This window comes from Desmodus rotundus, chromosome 3 (genome assembly GCF_022682495.2).
Source record: "Desmodus rotundus isolate HL8 chromosome 3, HLdesRot8A.1, whole genome shotgun sequence".
In the NCBI taxonomy this organism is placed as follows: Eukaryota; Metazoa; Chordata; class Mammalia; order Chiroptera; family Phyllostomidae; genus Desmodus; species Desmodus rotundus.
In genome coordinates this window covers 149,050,872-149,071,686 of record NC_071389.1, presented here as the reverse complement: position 1 = coordinate 149,071,686, position 20,815 = coordinate 149,050,872, and the positions used below count along the sequence as shown (strand labels likewise).

Sequence of the window (20,815 nt, the reverse complement as noted above, 5' to 3'; positions counted from 1 at the left end):
ATGGCCCAACCTTAACTGGAAAGTTTTGACAAGTGTTTGTAGATCCCATGTGAGTGTGCATATCATTGGAATTTCCTTTCAAGAGGATGTTATATAATGTCATACCTGTGTTCCTGGAATGAGTTGGATGTGGTTAAGATCTTTCCTGTAAAATTATGTGTACTGGCAGAGATGTTGAAATATCCCATGGGGGAGTTGAGTGAAAATGTATTGTTTTTGCAAAGGTAAAGACAAATTGCTTCTGAAAGACTGTACAACTATGCATGGAATGGAACATATTAGCCAAATTGATAAAAGCAAAATATTTTTTAGTTGATGATTGGATGAAGTATTAATTTCAGTAGTATTAAGTATGCAGATCTTAATGAAGGATTCCATGGTATTACGGTTGTAATCCACTGTGAAGTGACATCCATTTATACCAGACTTGAGCACTGGACAAATTTGATTATTAAAGGCAGAAATAATAGGAACACTGCATAATAGGAACTATGCTACACATTGTTCAGGCATACCAATCCCCCAGGGACTTCACTACATTGCTCTCAGTCTCACAAACCTCATAGCTGTGGCAGATACTCTCATGGAACACTTATCATGGTCTCTCAGGACCTTCTGTCCTCAGCCATACGTATACAACGCGCTCTCAAAGTTATCGACAACTGAGGTTTATTTGCACATTTTGAACTTGTGTCCACAGGGCATCTTTAGCTTCTTCAGGAAATTGATCCCATGTGCCTGTTCTTTAAAAAGCAGATAAAAAACGGTGTCTCTCTGGCTAACATAGATTCTGCAAACTTCATACCCTCCCTTTTAAGGACTTCGCAGTAATCTCTCTTAAAGCAGAAATATTAAGGAACTTTAAGTCTGTTAAAGTCCTTTCTTCTAATTCTATCATTGCTAGGGGAAAGGTCGCTTATATGTTTCTCTTTTTTATTATTATCCATGTAAAAGACTGTGTCTCTCAGAAACTATGATTTAATTCTGGTTTGGATTCATAGAATGAAAGATAATATACTTCCTTCCTTTTTTAAGTCCCACAGATTTGGTTACTTCCATTAATAAAATGATAGGCTATGAGTGGGGAGCCAATATAAAACATGTTAAATTTTATAATATTCAGAGACTCATGTGGCACATTTCACCTTGGATTTACCTCTTAGGAACAATAAGATAAACAGCCCACTGCAGCCATTCCAATTGTTGAGAATGTGAGCACTGTATGTTTTTGAAGTCACAGATGTTATTCCATAAAAGTGGATCATTAACTCAATCAATTGTGAAAATCTGGATGAAAATGCAGTACTTGACAAAGACCACAGGTTAGTACAAACAGGTAAGGGAGGGTTGTAGGGGATTCAGATCAATGTCTAACATCACCTAGTATCTCCAAAAGCTGTATGGAATAATGGAGAGATTGACAAGAGTGATTGTAAGGGTATGATTTTTCTAACCCATATGCATGTGAATTGTTTTTCCCTCTTAATCAGAAAAACCTAAAGCTGCACACAAAATACCACCACAAAAGTTTCCTTCCTTAGCGATTACTAATTTATCTACAAAAGAGTCCCAAAGAAGCTGGACCCAAGGAGGAACACGCCAAGGCACATCATAATTACATTACCCAAGATTAAATGCAAGGACCTACATCCAAGATTACTGTATCCAGCAAAGCTATCACTTAGAATGGAAGGGAAGATAAAGTGCTTCTCAGATAAGGTCAAGTTAAAGAAGCTCATCATCACCAAGCCCTTATTATATGATATGTTAAAGGGAGTTACCTAAGAAAAAGAAGATCAAAAATAGGAACAGTAAAAATGACAGCAAACTCACAGTTATTAATGGCCACACATAAAACAAAAACGAGAGCAAACTAGGCAAACAACTAGAACATGAGGGTTGTCATTAAGGGAGTGGGAGGGGGAGAGAGGGGGAAAGGTACAGAGAATAAGTAGCATAGATGATAGGTGGAAAATAGGGGGAGGGTAAAAATAGTGTAGGAAATGTAGAAGCCAAAGAACTTATAAGTAAGACCTATGGACATGAACTATAGGGGGGGAATGTGGGAGGGAGGGGGGTGAGCAGGATGGAGTGGAGTGTGGGGGGAATGGGACAACTGTAATAGCATAATCAATAAATATATTTAAAAAAAAAAAAGACTCTTATTGTCAGAAACATGGATCTCCCTCTTCCTGATTTCTGCATGACAAAAATAGAGAAGAAGAAAGTTTCAGACCTAATAAATTGTGGTCTTTAGTTTGCCACTGAGGACTCTTTAAGACTGGAACAAAATTCTCTGAGATGCTGCCTATAAATCTCTCCAGATCTCTCTTTTCGGAGATATATCCAAAATCAGTGCCCAGGAGACTCTGAATGTGGCAGAGAAACATATACAAATGATAATTAATATGATTTATTGATGCCTGAGCCTTGGTTATGTAGACAAAAAACTCACAATATAAAATGAGATAGTATTGAACCAAGTTCTAAAGGTCTATTACAAATGTATCCCACAAAAGAAGCACAAGGGCAGAAAATATTAATTATACATCAAGATCTTCAGCATTATCTGTGTGGGGAAATTCTTTTTGGTGCATGAAACAAATCAGATATGGGAACAGTAATGGAAATGAGGACCTACGGCAGATATCCAGTGAAGCATCAAATAGTACAGAGAGGAGAAAAGAGTACAGTAAAGGGAAAAAAACACAAGGAAGGCAAAATAAAATACAGATAACAGAATCAGATAGAGATATTTCTACCAAAAGCATAGAAGTAGGAGAGATTGATAAGAATCAGAGAAAAGTGATTTAAATGTGGAGATTTCCTAAAGCTTTTAGGAGGAAATGGTAGGTTCAAACATATTCTTTTGAAAAAAAATTAATTAGTCTGTAATATATTCTGTTACAAATGCAGGAATAGATGGACTTAAGGAACTGCAAGAATTTAAGAAAATATCACTTATATAGAAGACATGGGGCTTCCGTAGAGCCTAGTCCAGTCCAATGGGAAACTGGCTTGAGCCAATTGGATGGAGAATATTACAGTATATGACCTGATTCTGTTGGTTACAGCTTTATCTCTCCCACCCTGAGAAATTCAGTTTTTATCATTCTCACCTTTTCCTTTTAGATCTACTGAAGGTCAACAATGAAAAACAGGACCATGTTCACTGAGTTTATTCTGTTGGGCCTCACAAATCAACCTGAAGTCCAGGTCATGATATTCATCTTTATGTTTCTTACATATATGCTAAGTGTCCTAGGAAATCTGACCATCATCATACTCACACTGGTAGATCCCCACCTCCAGACCCCCATGTATTTCTTCCTCCGGAATTTCTCCTTCCTAGAAATTTTCTTCACTTCCATTTTCATTCCCAGATTTCTTACCAGTGTCACAACAGGAGATAAAGCCATCAGCTTTGCTGGATGCTTGATTCAATATTTTTTTGCAATATTCCTTGGGGCAACAGAGTTTTACCTCCTGGCCTCCATGTCCTATGATCGCTACGTGGCCATCTGCAAACCCCTACATTACCTGACCCTGATGAGCAGTAGAGTCTGCATACAACTCGTGTTCTGCTCCTGGCTGGGGGGACTACTAGCTATCTTAGCGCCAATCTTCCTGATGAGCCAGGTGGATTTCTGTGCCTCCAATGTGTTGAATCACTATTACTGTGACTATGGGCCCCTCCTGGAGCTTGCCTGCTCAGACACAAGCCTCTTAGAACTGGTGGTTATCTTCTTGGCCGCTCTGACTCTGGTGGTTACACTGGTACTGGTGATACTTTCTTATACATATATTATTAGGACCATTCTGAGGATTCCTTCTGCCCAGCAAAGGACAAAGGCTTTTTCCACTTGTTCCTCTCACTTGATTGTCATCTCCCTCTCTTATGGCACCTGTATGTTTATGTACATCAATCCCTCTGCAAAAGAAGAAGGTGCTTTAAACAAAGGAATAGCTGTGCTCATTACTTCAGTTACTCCCTTGTTAAACCCCTTCATTTACACTCTAAGAAATCAGCAAGTGAAGAAGGCATTCAAGGATACCATCAAAAAGATTGTGAAGCTTTAAAAAACAGAATACATTTTAATGTACTTAGTGTACCATATCTTAAGTTCTGAACAGGCCCTTGAGGATAAAAATATGAAAGGCATCTCCCCTAATTTCAAGGAATCTATAGTCTAGTGTGACAGAAAGGTATATGAACTATAAATTTATATGTTTATTTTAAAAATAAAATAACATGGTGTTATAAGAGAAGGGTGAATGAGAATTTATTTAACAAACAGTTGTAAAGAACTGTTTTCCAGAAATAACTTGAATTTCAAAAAGAAAAACACATTATTTATTTAGGAGAGTAGGAAGATAAGAATTTTGAGCAAAAAAGAGTAGCCAAATCATGAAAGTATTCAATTACTAACTATAGACTTACTTGAACATTTGTGAGTCAAGAGAAGTTTTAAGAAAGAAAGTGATATTACCATGCCTTGGCCGGTGGCTCAGTTGGTTGGAAGGTCATCCCATACACCTAAAGGTTATGGGTTCAATTCCTGGTCAGGACACATACATAGGCTGTGGGTTTGATCCACAGTTAGGGTATGGACAGGAGGTAACTGATCAATGTTTCTCTTTCACATTGGTGTCTCTCTCTCTTTCTCTCTCTCTCTCTCCCTCTCAATGATAAAATATACTCAGGTGAAAGTTTTTAAAAGGGAGTGATATTTCAGCATTTCTTGAAGGAAATCCAGCTTTGGCATTGTTCTTCAACATGGACCCCTGTAGTGTCAATAACTTTAATTCTCCTCTACTTTTTCACTTATTTTCCAACTGTAGCCATTATAACTTCTATCTTTCCATAAGAAAAGTTTTTTAAAGGATGTACATTCAGTCTCTTTTTCTAAAAATATGGTAAAAATAATCAAGATTTTTGTCAACTGACATGTCTTTTTTTAATTTTTTAAATAGATTTATTGATTATGCTATTATAGTTGTCCCATTTCCCCCCCTCACTCCACTCTATCCTGCCCACCCCCTCCCATGCACATTCCCCCCCCTATAGTTCATGTCCATGGGTCATACTTATAAGTTCTTTGGCTTCTACATTTCCTATGTAGAAGCCGCCATCTTAGTTCCAACCCTGACATGTCTTTTTTTTTTTAGCAGTTATGGTTAAAAGAGGTTTCTAGAGGAAAGGTAGGAAGATTTTTACATGTCTTAAAAGGATCTATTGTTGCTTTTCTTAGCTGACATCTTTTTAACTTAATAGAGGACATCTCCCACTCTCTCTGTATGGTATTTTCTGGTGTATTATTTTGTTAATTGTGATTTTATTTTCATCTTTTGGTCTACTTTTGTTAGACACTAGGAAAGACAAATTCTGTGATATGGCTTCATTCTTTTAACTTTTTCCCAAATTTTTCCTTCTGTTTTGAACACAAGCCATGGAAGCCTGATTCAGACAGTAAAAAAGAATATGTAGTATAAATAGAGGTGCATATCCAGAATGTCCCAAATTATGAGTCTTAGCAACCAACTGGGAATTCACTACCCTACCAAGAACTCCACACATGCATTCAGATCTGAATAGGTGGTAGAAGGGGTTCAACCTCAATGGAACTAAGAAAACTTTGGGAATCTTGCACAGAGTACTTGCATGGAGTTTAGTACTATCCTGATGCATTCTACCATGCTGGTTGTTGTTTGGGGTCAAGTGGAACACCATCAGGTGTACTCACTGCTTTATATGTAGTACTGATATTGAGTGGAATATGCCTCTCTGGCATTAAAAGAACAAGATGCATTGATCTGGTCGTGAGAGAATATTGCTACAACCATAGAAAATATTAAATATATAATATTTTAATAAAAGGCCTTTTATGTAAACCCATTACTACTTTGAATATCTGGGTTACTTTAGTGGCTAAGCTGAATAGTGATGACTTTGAGTTTATTCCAAATTCATTGAGTTGACTATTAATTGACAGCGAAATGTACTGACACAGACACATCTGAATCATTAAGTTCCCCTAAGTCCACATTTCTGCCAGAATCTACAGTGAAGTAGAAGGCAATGCCACATACTGGCTACAAATACAGACTTTAGGTACATGATTTTCTAACCCCTGTGCTGTATATCTAAAACTAACACAGAATACTGTTGTGTGTGAACTCTAATTGAAAATAATGTAAATAAAATAAATTAAACCACCATAAGAAAAAATGTGTGTGTGTGTGTGTGTGTATGTTATCGTTCAAATGCCAGAAACTTAACCATCTATCAGAGTTACTTTGGGAGAGTTACATGACCTCTCTAAACTTTACTTTCCTCAATGTTAACATGTGATAATAACAGTCTCTATAGTATAGGGTAGCATTGAGCATTAAATGAGATATTTGGTAAAAATATATATTTTTTAAAAGTCATTATTAAGCATCTAATAAATGATATCTATTATAATGGTGTGATATGGGTAAACAATATCTTTTTCAAGAACTGGGGCTTAACTGGTAAGGATAGGTATTAAATTATTTGAATAAATGAGACTCTAAAAATGTTGGACATTCTACCTGAAATTCCTCTGCAGTGAGACCAGCGTATCACCATTCCTCTTATGTCCAGCTGCATCTTTGGATACCCACATTTCAGGTAAAGCCAATGACAAAACTTGGTAGCAGATTATTAGGGTTGGACTACCATCAAAAACCATGTAACCTGGATATTCCTGAGTGTGCTGAGGTAAGAAGGTTACTTGGTATAAGTCTAAATTTAAGAACACTAGCCAAGGCTTCACCCACCCTTAATCATATAAGAATTTAGGAATAGATTTGAGAAGGAATGTATCTCCTTCTAAATGACCTTGTCCTAAAATACACAAGTCATGCTCTTATGAAACTATTCATCTAAGCTGGCTTATGTTGATACACACTTTGAACATAATGCCAGCAATACATAAGAAAAGAAATAAAATTATGGATTCTATAGCTGAGCTCTTGGAACGTTCATTGTCTAAATGTATAAATTGAAAAAAGTAGCAAATGCATAAGTTTGTCGGGTTAATGCCTCCTCTTATTACTGTGGACAAGAATCAAAAGAAACAGCTTTACCTATTAGTATTTAAAAGATAATATTGGGGCAATGCTAGAGTGAGGAGATAATAACAGTGGCTGGTCTTCCATTCTTGAGACCTCATTTTTCTATCCTCCCTCCCTAAGACCTCAGAAGTACACTTATGGGTTACAAATCTAAACAAGTAGTCTTCTCCCAATGCTGCTTCTTGCAAAGCATTTAAAATAAAATTCAAAAGGTAAAAACCCGAGCGGAGGAACCAAGATGGAGGCGTAGGTAGACACACTGCGCCTCCTCACACAACCAGAACTGACAGAGAATCGAACAGCAAGGGGGACCAACACCAAGAAAATAGAAAATAAACATTCATCCAGACTGGTAGGAGGGGCGGACACGGGCACCGGGGTGGAGAGGACTCGAGTGGCTGTGGCGGGACTGAGACTGGCGGAGTGTGGGACAAATGGCCCAGGCAGTCCAAGCACTAGCAGACCCTGCGGCCCCACATCTGCACAGATAAACCCAGAGGGCCGGACTCAGAGTGGCGGAGAGTGAGGCAGGCAGAGTGGTGGGCAGCACCCTGCGGCACCACATTGGCCCACAGATAAACCCGAAGAACGGCGGACAGCGAAGCAGACCGCGCAGCCCAGGGCTCCAGTTCGGGGGAAATAAAGCCTCAAACCTCTGATTGAAAGCGCCCCTGGGGGTTGAGGCAGCAGCAGGAGAGACTCCCAGCCTCACAGGAGAGGTTGTTGGAGAGACCCACAGGGGCCTAGAGTGTGCACACGCCCACTTACTCGGGAACCAGCACCAGAGTGGCCCAGTTTGATTGTGGGTATCAGAGTGAAAGATTGAAATCCGGAGGAGAGTGAGGTGGGCGCCATTGTTCCCTCTGGGCCCCTCCCCCACGTACGGCGTCACAGCCCAGCAACCAGCATTACCCCGCCCCGGTGAACACCTAAGGCTCCGCCCCGTAAAGTAACAGACACACCAAGACAAAAAAAGAAAAAAAAATGGCCCAAATGACAGAACACTTCAAAGCTCCAGAAAAAATACAACTAAGCGACGAAGAGATAGCCAACCTATCGGATGCACAGTTCAAAGCACTGGTTATCAATATGCTTACAGACTTGGTTGAATCTGTTCGAAAAACAGATGAAAAAATGAAGCCTATGCTAAGAGAAACAAAGGAAAATGTACAGGGAACCAATAGTGATGAGAAGGAAACTGGGACTCAAATCAATGGTATGGACCAGAAGGAAGAAACAAACATCCAACCAGAAAAGAATGAAGAAACAAGAACTTGGAACAATGAGGAGAGGCTTAGGAACCTCCAGGACACCTTGAAATGTTCCAACATCTGAATTATAGGGGTGCCAGAAGGAGAAGAGGAAGAACAAAAAATTGAAAACTTACTTGAACAAATAATGAAGGAGAACTTCCCTGATCTGGCAAAGGAAATAGACTTCCGGGAAGTCCAGGAAGCTCAGAGAGTCCCAAAGAAGCTGGACCCAAGGAGGAACACAACAAGGCACATCATAATTACATTACCCAAGTTTAAACGCAAGGACCTACATCCAAGATTACTGTATCCAGCAAAGCTATCATTTAGAATGGAAGGGAAGATAAAGTGCTTCTCAGATAAGGTCAAGTTAAAGAAGCTCATCATCACCAAGCCCTTATTATATGAAATGTTAAAGGGAGTTACCTAAGAAAAAGAAGATAAAAAATAGGAACAGTAAAAATGACAGCAAACTCACAGTTATTAACGACCACACATAAAACAAAAACGAGAGCAAACTAGGCGAACAACTAGAACATGAGGGTTGTCAATAAGGGAGTGGGAGGGGGAGAGGGGGGTTAAGGTACAGAGAATAAGTAGCATAGATGATAGGTGGAAAATAGACAGGGGGAGGGTAAAAATAGTGTAGGAAATGTAGAAGCCAAAGAACGTATAAGTATGACCCATGGACATGAACTATGGGGGGGGAATGTGGGAGGGAGGGGGGTGGGCAGGATGGAGTGGAGTGGGGGGGGGAAATGGGACAACTGTAATAGCATAATCAATAAATATATTTTTTAAAAAAAGAACAGTATAGGAAATGGAGTAGCCAAAGAACTTACATATATGAACCATGCACATGAACTAAGGGGGGTGGGGGAGTTGTGGGAGAGAATGAGGGTACTAGGTGGAGTGGGTCAAAGAGGGAAAAATTGGGACAACTGTAATAGAATAATCAATAAAATACATTTAAAAATTAAAAAAAAATTATAGCTCAATAAAGTTGATTTTTTCCAAGGTAAAAAAAAAAAAAAAAAAAAAAGGCAAAAACCCAATTTTTAAGAAGCCAAGTAAGACTTGGTTCCATAATGACTTGGCTTTTCTTGCCTGACAATCTTCTTTGTCATTTCCTTCAATTAATCCAGAAGGTCACAAGTAGTGCTTAAATTCTGCCCATACACATTACTAGACAGTATAGTTGAAGAGCTCATGAGTTCAGAAGCCAAAATGACCACCCATCTGAGGAATGTACCCATCAGGGTTTGGGGGAGGGATGGAGGTAAACAAGGTGACCCACCAGACAACACATGAAAAAAAAGAAGAATTATAGAAGAAACACCAAGGACATAAAATAAATATAATGTCCTCAAAATATAAGAATTATACTGGAAAGATGAAGAATAAATTATAAAAATAACTAGGTAAAAATGCTATGAAAGAATAATAAATGAAATTTAAAAACACAGGTGAAGCTGATACAACAGGAAACAGAACCAAAACAAAAATAATGAACTGGAAGATTTTATCTGGTAAACAATACCATTAAGCAACAGAAAACAATAGAGACTACATAGACAACAGAAAACAAAAATATAGACAGGGAGGTAGGTAGCAAAGAGACACACAGACAGATACATAGATTCAAAACAGAAGCTCAGATACCAAAATAAATCTAGAGAAGTTACAGGTAAAGTTAAGGGCGGGGGAAAGAAAGAAATAATAATACATTTCCAATAATAGAGACAGATAGTTATTAATGAGTATGCTGAAACAAATACATAAGGAAATTATACATTAGAAGAACAAATTTGGAGGAATCACACTACCTAATATCAAACGATGCTACAAGACCATAGTTATCAAAACAGCCTGGTACTGGCATAAAACCCGACACATAGTTCAATGGAAAAGAATAGAGACCCCAGAAATAATCCCACACCTTTCAGGTCAATTAATATTTGACAGAGGAAGCCAGCACATACAATGGGATAAAAATAATTTATTCAATAAATAGTGTTGGGAAAATTGGACAGATACATGCAGAAAAATGAAACTAGACTACCTTCTTATACTACACAAAAGAATAAATTCAAAAAGGATCAAGGACTTCAATGTTAGACCCAAAAACATAAAAATCTTAGAAGAAGCATGAGCAACTACATCTCTGACATTGCTCATAGCAATTTTTTATCAGATATACCTCCCCAAGCAAGGGAAGAAAAAAAATAATAAATAAACAAATGGGACTACATCAAACTAAAAAGGGTTAGTGCAGCAAAGGAAATCAGCGACAAAATAAACAGAAAACCCACAGAATGAGAGAACATATTTGCCATACATTTGATAAGGGGTAAATATCCAAAATTTGTAAAGTACTTACAAAACTCATCACCAAAAAAACAAACAACCCAATTAAAAAAACAGGCAAAGGACTTCAGAACAACATGGAGGTGTAGGGAGATATGCTTTTTCTTCCTTGCACAAACAAAAGAAGGACAACAACCAAGTTAAAACCAAAAACAACCAGAACTGCCAGAATATCAAACTATATGGGGTCAAATAACCAGGGAGTTAAACAAGAAACATTCATCCAGACTGGTAGGACACATGGAGATGGGCAGCTGGGGCAGAGATGACCTGCGGCAAGGCAGTGGCTGGCAGAACACGAGGGTGAGGGGACAGCTGGTGGTCTGGGCAGTGCCACATTCACATGTGGATAAACCAAGAAGAGCAACTGGAGAGTGAGATAGACCACACAATGCAGGGTTCCAGCGTGGGGAAATACAGGCTCAAAACCTCTGGCAGTAAAAATCTGTGGGGGTTGCAGCAGAGGGACAAACTGCCAGTCTCAAAGGTATTTTCCCCATTAGCCCTCTCACCCCTGCCCTCTGATTACTGACAGTTTGTTCTTTATTTCAGTGTTTCTGGTTTTTTAAAGAAGTGGACCAAATATCATAAGATTTGTATGGCACCGTGAATAACCGCAAACAACCAAAGCCACACTGAGAAAAAGAATCAAAGCTAGAGGTATCACATTTCCTGACTTCAAATTATACTACAAAGTGACAACAATTGAAATAATATGGTATTGGCAGAAAAACAGACACACAGAACAGTGGAACAGAATTGAGAGCCCAGAAATAAAACCACGTGTATAGGGGCAAATAATTTTTCACAAAGGAGCCAAAAATATGCAACAGTGAAAAGACAGCCTCTTCAACTAATGATGCTGGAGAAATGAGAAACCACATGCAAAAGGAGAAAACTAGACTATAGTTTGGCCCCATGAGCAAAAATTGATTCAAAATGAGACAAAGACCTAAATAGAAGACCTGAAACAATAAAGTACATAGAAGAAAACATAGGTACTAAACTTATGGACCTTGGTCTTAGAGAGAATTTTAGGAATTTCACCCCAAAGGCAACAAAAGTAAAGACAAAAATAAACGAATGGGACAGTATCAAATAAAAAGTTTCTGCCCAGCAAAAGAAACTGCCACGAAACTAAAGGGCAACCAACTAAATGGGAGAAGATATTTGCAAACAGATCTGACAAGAGGTTAATAGCCAAAATATATAAAAAATTCATACAACTCAACACCAAACATACAAAGAATCCAATTTAAAAATACGCAGAGGACCTGAACAGACACTTCATCCAAGAAGACATACGAACGGCCAACAGATATATGAAAAGATGCTCAACTTCCCTAGCTGTCATGGAAAATGTTCATCTAAACTACAACGAGAAACCACCTCACCTCTGTTAGGATGGCCATTATCAACAAGACAAGTAATAGCAAGTGTGGGGGAGGTGGTGGAGGAACAGGAACCCCATTCACGCTGGTGGGAATGCAAATCGGTGCAGCCACCGTGGAAAGCAGTATAAAACTCCCTCAGAAAACTAAGCAGAGAGCTTCCATATGACCCAGCAACCTCTTTGAGTGTCTACCTGAAACATTTGAAAGCATTTATTCACAGAGATGTATGCGCTCCTATATTCAGGGCAGGATTATTCAGATGAACAACACGCGGAAACGGTCAAAGTGCCCTTCAACAGGTGACTGATACAGAAGAGGCAAGGATGAAGGGCGGGGACGCGCAGCCCTCTGGTCCGAGCGAGGCCCTGCAGCGCCAGTCCCTGCAGGGAAGGGGACTTTGTTTGGAAACCTGACCCTCTAGCTCCTTTCATTCTTGCTCTTCTCTCCCAACGCCCCTGGGACCGGGACCTTTGCTGAGCTGTGGACCGATGCCACCCCTGCCAAGGCAGGGCCTTGGGGCAGACCCTGAAGTCGCGCATGAGGCGGCCTCACAGGGCACCACAGGTTCACGAACGCCCCGAAGTCTCTGTGAAGCGCCCCTCCTGGGCTCTGCAGTGGGGAGACCCAGCTGGGGCCGCATTGTGCGCTGCCAAGGGCCCTCCAAACTTCCTGTACCACGGACAGTGATGCAAAGGTCAACCGCTGCGGCGTTCACGCACTTTCTGTATTCTTTGGGTTGGTTTGGTTTGGGTTGGGTTTTGGAAGGGGGAGAGAGGTACAAGTTTCTAACCCACAGACTTTGTGCGGTGATCACATCATGAGCAACGAGAATGTCGAATGGCCAAGTTGTACACCCCAAAGGAATATGCTATTGTATACCGGCAGTACTTAGGGAAAAATAAATTTCAAAAAACAGAAAAAGCAAAATAAAAATAAAGAAGAGGTGGTAAACATATATCCTGGAATAGTACTCAGCCACAAGAAAGATGAAATACTGACATTTGGAACAACACGGATGGTTCTTGAAAATACGCTAAGCAAAATAAGACAAGAACTTAAAAACCATATGATCTCACTCACATGGCATGTAAAACTGAGAGCAATAAATGAACAACAAGAAAAACAAATAAAACCGCTGCACAGATAATAGTACGGTGGCTACAGGAAGAAGGAGGGAGGGGTGATGAAGGTGCTTCGCCTTTGGCAGGCACACACCCAATGCAGATCGTGTAGCATAGAAATGTACACTTGAAACCTACACAATCTTATTGTCCAATGTCACCCCAACAAATTTAACTAAAAAAAATTAAATTAGAAGAACAAATACATTTTCTACACTCAAGTTTTTTAAGAATAATATGAATTGTTTAATATTGGAAAACATTACAAATACATAGTAAATCATTAGTACCTTTGGAACCAAGAAGTGGAACAAACAGAAAAGCAAGACAACGGATGCTCACCACTAATAGGAAATAATACTTGATTATGCATAAACTTACGGCATTCTTGCCATATACATTCAAGTTTTAACATTGCAATTGATACATCAGTAGCAATCTATTTTATGTAATTTTAATGCAGGCTTCATATCTTTACCAGGAATTACCAGTGTATTACTCTTTTCATTTTAACTTAATTCATGTCACTTTGGCAATTTTCAAATACTAACTTTTATACTGGATTGCATCCATTCGATAAAATATATGATCCTGTTATTTTAAAAATTCTTTCTCAGCAAATGCTTCTTTTGAAATCCTAAATCTTTCTACTTATTCCTTTTTTAAAATACACTTTGGGATTTTGAATTGTTTCCCTTGTTAACCTAACAAATGGTATTCATTCTGTTTAATATTTTTTTCTCTACTTTTTAGAGAAGTTTTTTTTTGAAAAAGTAATGTGCACTATTGCACCAATATTTTATGATAAATTTTCCAATTCTTTCAGCATTAGTAAATATAGGTTGAAAGTGAGGTCATGGTTAGATTTCCTGAAATAACTACTGTCATTTTTCTTAATGAAAATTATTCTCAAAGAGGTCAGATTATAAGGAAATGCAGGGTGACTAGATCAAGGTCATTACTGAATCGTAGGACAGATCTAGATCAGGAAGGGACTACACAGGGTAGAAACAAGAAAACTGCTTGGGGATCCCGACTTGAACACTCGCCTAGGTCTTTGAAAGCAATATTATTCTTTTGACTAAGTCGTTAAAGGCTTGTTTCACTTGTTTGTTCCTCAGAGTATAAATAAATGGGTTTAACATGGGGGAAATAGAAGTAATGAGTATTGATACTCTCTTATTAATGGCCATCTCATCTTTTGCTGAAGGTTTGGTATAAACAAAGATGCAGCCGCCATAGGTGATAGAAACCACAATCATGTGGGAAGAACAGGTGGAAAAGGCCTTTGTCCTTTGCTGGACAGAGGGGAATCTTAGAATTGTCCTGATAATACACGCGTAGGACAAAACCACACATGTTAGAGTCATGATGAAGGTCAACACAGAACACGCAATAACCATCTGCTCTAGGAACCAGGTATCGGAGCAGGAAATCTTCAATATAGGATTAGCATCACACAGAAAGTGGTCAATGGCATTAGAGTCACAGAAGTCCAGGCCCAGTCCCAAGCTAAAAGGTGGGAATATGATTAACAATGCAGTCATCCAACAGCAGAAGATAAGCCTTTTGCAGACCCTGTGGTTCATGATGGTCACGTAGTGCAGGGGTTTGCAGATGGCCACGTAGCGGTCATAGGACATGGTGGCCAGGAGGAAAAACTCTGTTACTATAAAAACATCTATAAAAAATAATTGGCATTCACAAGCATTATAGGTAATAGTCCTGTCACCTGTTGATATGCTGTACAAGAATCTAGGAATGCAGGCAGAAGTGAATAAGATTTCTAAAAAGGAAAAATTTTGGAGGAAAAAGTACATCGCAGTCTTCAGGTGAGAATTCACTAATGTGAGGATAATGATGGCCAGATTTCCAGTTACACTCACCATGTAGGTGATAAGTAGAAATAAAAAAATCAGAATCTGCAGTTGTGGGTCATCTGTCAGTCCCAAGAGGATGAATCTGGTCACTGCTGTATGGTTTCTCATGTCTGACTCCTAACTTCTGTCCAATTTGCAGGTAAACTGAGGAGGTAAGATCTCAGAAGAGAGTGGGAAGAGTTTTACAATGAATTTTGTTTACAAAAGCCAGGCAATGAATTTTACATAGATTGGTTTTCTTTGATAATATTTTAAATACTCATGCTCTCAGCGCTGTTGACATATTATTTCACAGTTGAGAAATCTGGCTTTGCACATTTTTTAGTACAAAACATGGTAAGGTCTACATTTTATATTGCAGGGCACTGTTCACACTCACAAACACACACACCTGAAACAAAAATTTCAATGAAACATTAATCCTTAGATTCCCTGCTCTCTAATATTTCCTATTCTAATTTATCTCATCAAAAATAAACACAAATATCACCAATTTGATTTTATAGTCTCTAATTTCATGGCCTGTATTTGAAAATACAATTTTTAGGGATTCTTTAAATAACACAGTCCAAGTGAAACATAATTTTTCCATGGGTCTTTTAAATATATACTTTTTTATTTAGTCTTTGGAATAGATTTGCTCATAGCACACTTGTTCCCTGGGAGCAATGAAATTGGGAACTTTAGGGTATACTAATTTCCCTAAGAAGTTTTCCCCTACCACTAACCGAAATTTTACTGTTTCATTACCTTCTGGATGCCTTTTCCCCTGGATAACTTGTGAACACACGATGGAGGTTAGGACACCAGCTGTCTCTGTGTTAATCTGCCAAAGCTTCGAGGACTCTGTTCCACTGCCATGAGCAAACCTGACATTCATCTACAAAAGACGTTTCTCATATTTAAAAAATCCTTTTCGAGATGTCCCCATGACTTTCTCAAGGTGTTTATGCCTGGTCTGATTCTCACCGATTATTCACTTTCATGCAAAACACAGAGAGCATTCTGATATATAACAAATTCACAAGTAAATGAGGAAATGTCTGCACACAGCTGAAGAACATTATGCTTAATGTTTATAATTCAATCTGATGTTTGACTGAAATGTTTAGACTCCTTACTATCACTGATATTATAATGCGCTCTATAAGGATTAAATACAATCTCCAGTCTGGCTTCCATCCTTAGCTTCCAATAATTTTCTCAAGTCTCTGACTTCCAAACTACCCCTCAACTGTTGAGGATATACATGGGGGAGGTTTGTGTGCTGGTGGGGGAGTTTTGCAGGGTGGCTCTGAAAACCTAAGCCTGCCATAGTGAGAGACAGGCATTGTAGAGGTCGTCCTACATGGACTATGTCTCTGCAAAAAAATTTCATCTAATTATTTGTGGTTTTTCCTCCCCTTTACTCTATACATTTGCTAATTTGTATATGCTTTGGCATAATTATAGCACAATTCTAATACTACTCTGCCATCTCTTCATTTTGTCACATCCCTGGCTCTAATTCAGGGTATTCTTGCTGGCTTATCCTTTCAAGGAAAAGTTCTGAGTGGCTTTAACTCACATTATAACCTATGTATTCAGCACATATATCATACCTGCATTAAGGCAAAAAGTTTTAAATGACTTATTACTCTTTGGCAGAGAAGTGGCTTTCCTTTTATGATTTCCATTCATGCTTCTCAATGCACCTGTCAGACACATATTCATACCAGAGATTAATTCTGGATTTGAACCGATGGAGGCTCTGTGAGTGTTCCTCAGACAACACCAACTAACTACACTAACAAGTGCTGACATAACTTCACACTCCAGTGCTTATTCAAAGCCATCAGTAATTTGGAAAAAAATTTCTTTTGGAACTTTCAGTTAAATGGCTATGTGAAGGCTTCACTTGATTGCTTTAAAATATTCCTTTTCTGCAGAAGTGGGAGACACTCTACCCACCATCTGCCCATTTCCACAGTGAATCTTTCAGAATTTACAATCCCCGTTAAAGAAACAGAAAACTGAACCTGTTTTAATGTTTCAGCACAGGCTGGGAGCACTTTCAAGAATAATGTCAGCATCACAGAAGTAACAATATATTATATAAATATAACAATAGACTAAGTAATTAAAATCATTAAATAGCATAATAAACTGGAGATATAAGAGAGGATTATATGCAACCCACCTGCCTCTTCTTTCATTCTTAAGACATCTTGTTGCTGCCTTACACAAGTCTGAAAGCTCTATATCATGTCTTTGTTCCCAAATATCTTGAAAAATAGACACTATCATTTGATATCTATATACTTCTTTGTCTTTTACAGAACTGGACATTTTATTTGTTTATTTTTTTAATTTAGTTTACTTTAATTTCCCCAAACTAGCACAGCACATGAGCTCAGCAGAACCAGGTTGAATAGAAGCCCAGACAGCTACCAAAGAAGATGGATCTCGCTTTTTACTGCAAACTCCTTCCCCTTCTTGTACCATTGGCTGCAGGTCACATTGCTAGCAAGTGGGAGCTGACTCCTTGGAGAAAGACCTCAGAAAGGAGAATGGAGGACAGGGATCTGCTGACAGAAAACTGTCCTTGACAAGTCACAGCTCTTCCATTGGTGCAGTTTTTTTAAAGATTGTAGGTATCTTAAATATATCAGGAGATAAATTCCAAGTCAAGGTTCCTTCTAGAAGTCCTTCATTTCACCTATTTTTAGGTGTCCTGCTATTTATTCATGCACAAATTCAGCCCCATCAAAGTCTTTTTGTAATGTAATCTTCATTGTATTTTCCATTACCATTGTGTCCCTTATACTCCCTCCCCCCAACAACAACCACACTGTTGTCCGTGTCCATGAGTTCTTTTCCTTTGGGCTCAATCCCTCTACCTCCTAGTTTTCCCTCCATCTCACTAGCTGCTGTCTCAAAGTCTTTAGTCGACTGAAAATTATGAATTCGTTTCTTTCACCATAATTTAATTAACTATTCACATCTCTCAGAGAAAACAATTTTCCAAGCCTCTGACAAACCACAGACATAGTGGTTTCAGCTGATTATTTATCCCTGAGCACCCTCAGGGTTGGAAGGATGAAGAAGAGCATATTTGCATAAACTTGTATGTGGACTTCTGGTCACTCTTTCTCTGGACCATACTCACCTAACAGGTGGCTCTTGGATGGCACTCATGGATGGCACTCATTTATCTGATCATGTCATTTGTATCGTGTGGCCAAGACTTTCCTGACAAGAAATTTGTATGATTGTGAAATGTAATTGCTACTCCAAGGTCTGAGGAAATATCAGGAACTCTCTGGTTTAGACAGACGTGATATTTGTATCTTCCTACAAAAAAAGGGAATGTTTTACAACAAAATTGATGTTTGTTTTATGTGCTAAGCATGACCAAGTGAATGAACATTAGTCCTAGGTGAATTAGGTTTCAAAGTCATTAATGAATCTTTCATGTAATCTTTTGGCAAGAATTCTGAAACACACATTAGTAGGGATAATGTCCTCAGAGAATTGAAAATTCAAAATTACATTCAACACAAGAATTGTACACAAAATAAAAATTAAATGAAATTCATATAGTCTTATTAACTTCATATTACCCCAATAAATAAAGAAAGAAAATTAAAAAGAATTAGCTTCCATTTTCCTCCTTTTATTCATAACCACTTTTTAAATTAAACTCATTAGGGTGACATTGCTAATAAGATCATATAAGTTCAAGTGTACATGTCTATGATACATGACCTGCATATGGCCTTGTGTGCCCACCACCCAAAGTCAAATTATCCTTTGCCACCATATATTTGACCCCCTTTAGCCTTTACTACCCCTCTCCCCCTTCCCTCTGGGAAACACCATACTGTTTTCTATGTCTATGAGTTTTTGTTTCTTTGTTTTTCTTATTTGTGCCTTTATTGCTTTCAGCTTTACATGACACATCTGAGTGAAATCATATGGTTCTTAACGTTTTCCATCTGACTTACTTTGCTTAGCATGATATTCTCAAGGTCCAGCCATAAAAATAAATACTATTTATTGTTGTATTTTAAAACTAAAAATTATCAAGATTTTTTCAAGTCAACATGACTTTTATTGGAAGTTATGGTTAAAAGAGGTTTCTAGAGGAAGGGTTACAAAACTTTTACATGTCTTAAAAGGTCTATTGTGGCTTTTCTTAGCTGATATCTTTTTAACTTAATAGATGACATCTCCTACGCTCTTTGTATGGTATTTTCTGGTGATTACATTTGTTAATTAAGATTTTATTTTCACCTTTTGGTCTACTTTTGTTAGACTCTAGGAAAGACAAATTCTGTGATATGGCTTCATTCTTTTAACATTTTCCCAAATTTTTCCTTTTGTTTTGAACACAATCCATGGAAGCCTGATTCAGACAGTAAAAAAGAATATATAGTAAATATATGGAAACAGAGTTGCATATCCAGAATGTCTCAAATTATGAGTCTTAGCAACCAACTGGGAATTCACTACCCTACCAAGAACTCCACACATGCATTCAGATCTAAATAGGTGGTAGAAGGGGTTCAACTTCAATGGAACTAAGAAAACTTTGGGAGTCTTGCACAGAGTACTTGCACAGAGTTTAGTACTATCCTGATGCATTGTACAATGCTGGTTACTGTTTGGGGGTCAAGTGGAACACCATCAGGTGTACTCACTGCTTTATATGTAGTACTGATATTGAGTGGAATATGCCTCTCTGGCATTTAGAGAACAGGGTGGATTGAACTGATCATCCGAGAATATTTCCAGAACCATAGAAAATATTAAATATATAATATTTTAATAAAAGGCCTTTTATGTAAATCCATTACTACTTTGAATATCTGGTTTTCTTTAGTGGCTAAGCTGGGGAATCGTGATGACTTTGAGTTTATTCCAAATTCACTGAGCTGACTATTAATTGATAGGGAAATGTACTGACACACACACGTCTGAATCATTAAGTTCCACATTTCTACCAGAAACTACAGTGAAGTGGAAGGCAATGCCATATAGTCACTAAAAATACAGACTTTTGGTACGTGATTTTGTAACCCCTGTGCTGTACATCTAAAACTAACACAGAATACTGTTGTGTGTGAACTGTAATTGAAAATAATGTAAATAGGTGAAACACCTGGCAGATCTGAGGAACACAGTGAATGGCCAACAGTATTCCAGCATATGTGAAGATTGGAGACTAAAGATTGTAGAGGACATTGAAAGATCAGATGGTAAGAAGAGTGCTTAAGGACAATAAGGTCCCTGGGACCAGCGCAGGGACCAGGGCGGCTGAAGGCCCCTGCTGGGGAGCAGGGTCTGCTGCAGGATTCTTGGGAGAGAGCCAGGCTGGGCTGTGTGAGAGGCCAGGTGCTTGTTTTGATGGGGTGGGGGAGAGGGGTTGAGGCTGGGGATTGAGCTTAAATAGAAGGAATTTCTCAAAAAGAAAAAGAGAAAATAGAGGCACTCAGCAACTGTTTAGAGAATTCTCCCCAGCAGCCATGGCCTCTTCAGCACCCTACCCCTCAACCCCGGGATTGTGAATACTGGATAAGCAACCCCAGCACACAACTGAAGCCCAGTTGGTGCGCACCCCGGTCAGCGGCCTGGGCACTCACACCTGAAACCCCAGATGTGTACACACCCTGATCAACAGCCAGGCTATCCAGGCACACAGGCCCAAAGCCCAGGAT

General features: G+C 38.6%; 2 protein-coding genes across 4 annotated transcripts; one reads left to right on the top strand and one right to left on the bottom strand.

Annotated features, from left to right (window-relative positions):
- Positions 1 to 750: 750 nt before the first annotated feature.
- On the top strand, positions 751 to 4,989 carry LOC112319052 (olfactory receptor 6C4). Its single transcript, XM_024576270.3, has 2 exons — positions 751 to 1,322; positions 3,133 to 4,989. The coding sequence occupies exon 2, from the start codon at positions 3,151 to 3,153 to the stop codon at positions 4,078 to 4,080; it is 930 nt and encodes a 309-aa protein (XP_024432038.1). The 5' UTR covers positions 751 to 1,322; positions 3,133 to 3,150; the 3' UTR covers positions 4,081 to 4,989.
- An 8,614-nt stretch (positions 4,990 to 13,603) lies between these two features.
- On the bottom strand, positions 13,604 to 18,429 carry LOC112319051 (olfactory receptor 6C2). Of its 3 annotated transcripts, none has more exons than XM_045184703.2 (3): positions 18,265 to 18,429; positions 15,867 to 15,996; positions 13,604 to 15,275 (listed from the first exon to the last, which is right to left on the bottom strand). In XM_045184703.2, the coding sequence occupies exon 3, from the start codon at positions 15,222 to 15,224 to the stop codon at positions 14,286 to 14,288; it is 939 nt and encodes a 312-aa protein (XP_045040638.2). In that variant the 5' UTR covers positions 15,225 to 15,275; positions 15,867 to 15,996; positions 18,265 to 18,429; the 3' UTR covers positions 13,604 to 14,285. The 3 variants fall into 3 exon arrangements, with proteins under 3 accessions (XP_045040638.2, XP_045040637.2, XP_053777343.1); XM_045184702.2 differs by lacking the exon at positions 18,265 to 18,429 and adding an exon at positions 17,296 to 17,781; XM_053921368.1 differs by lacking the exon at positions 18,265 to 18,429 and having other exon boundaries at positions 15,867 to 16,062.
- Between the last annotated feature and the right edge of the window lie 2,386 nt (positions 18,430 to 20,815).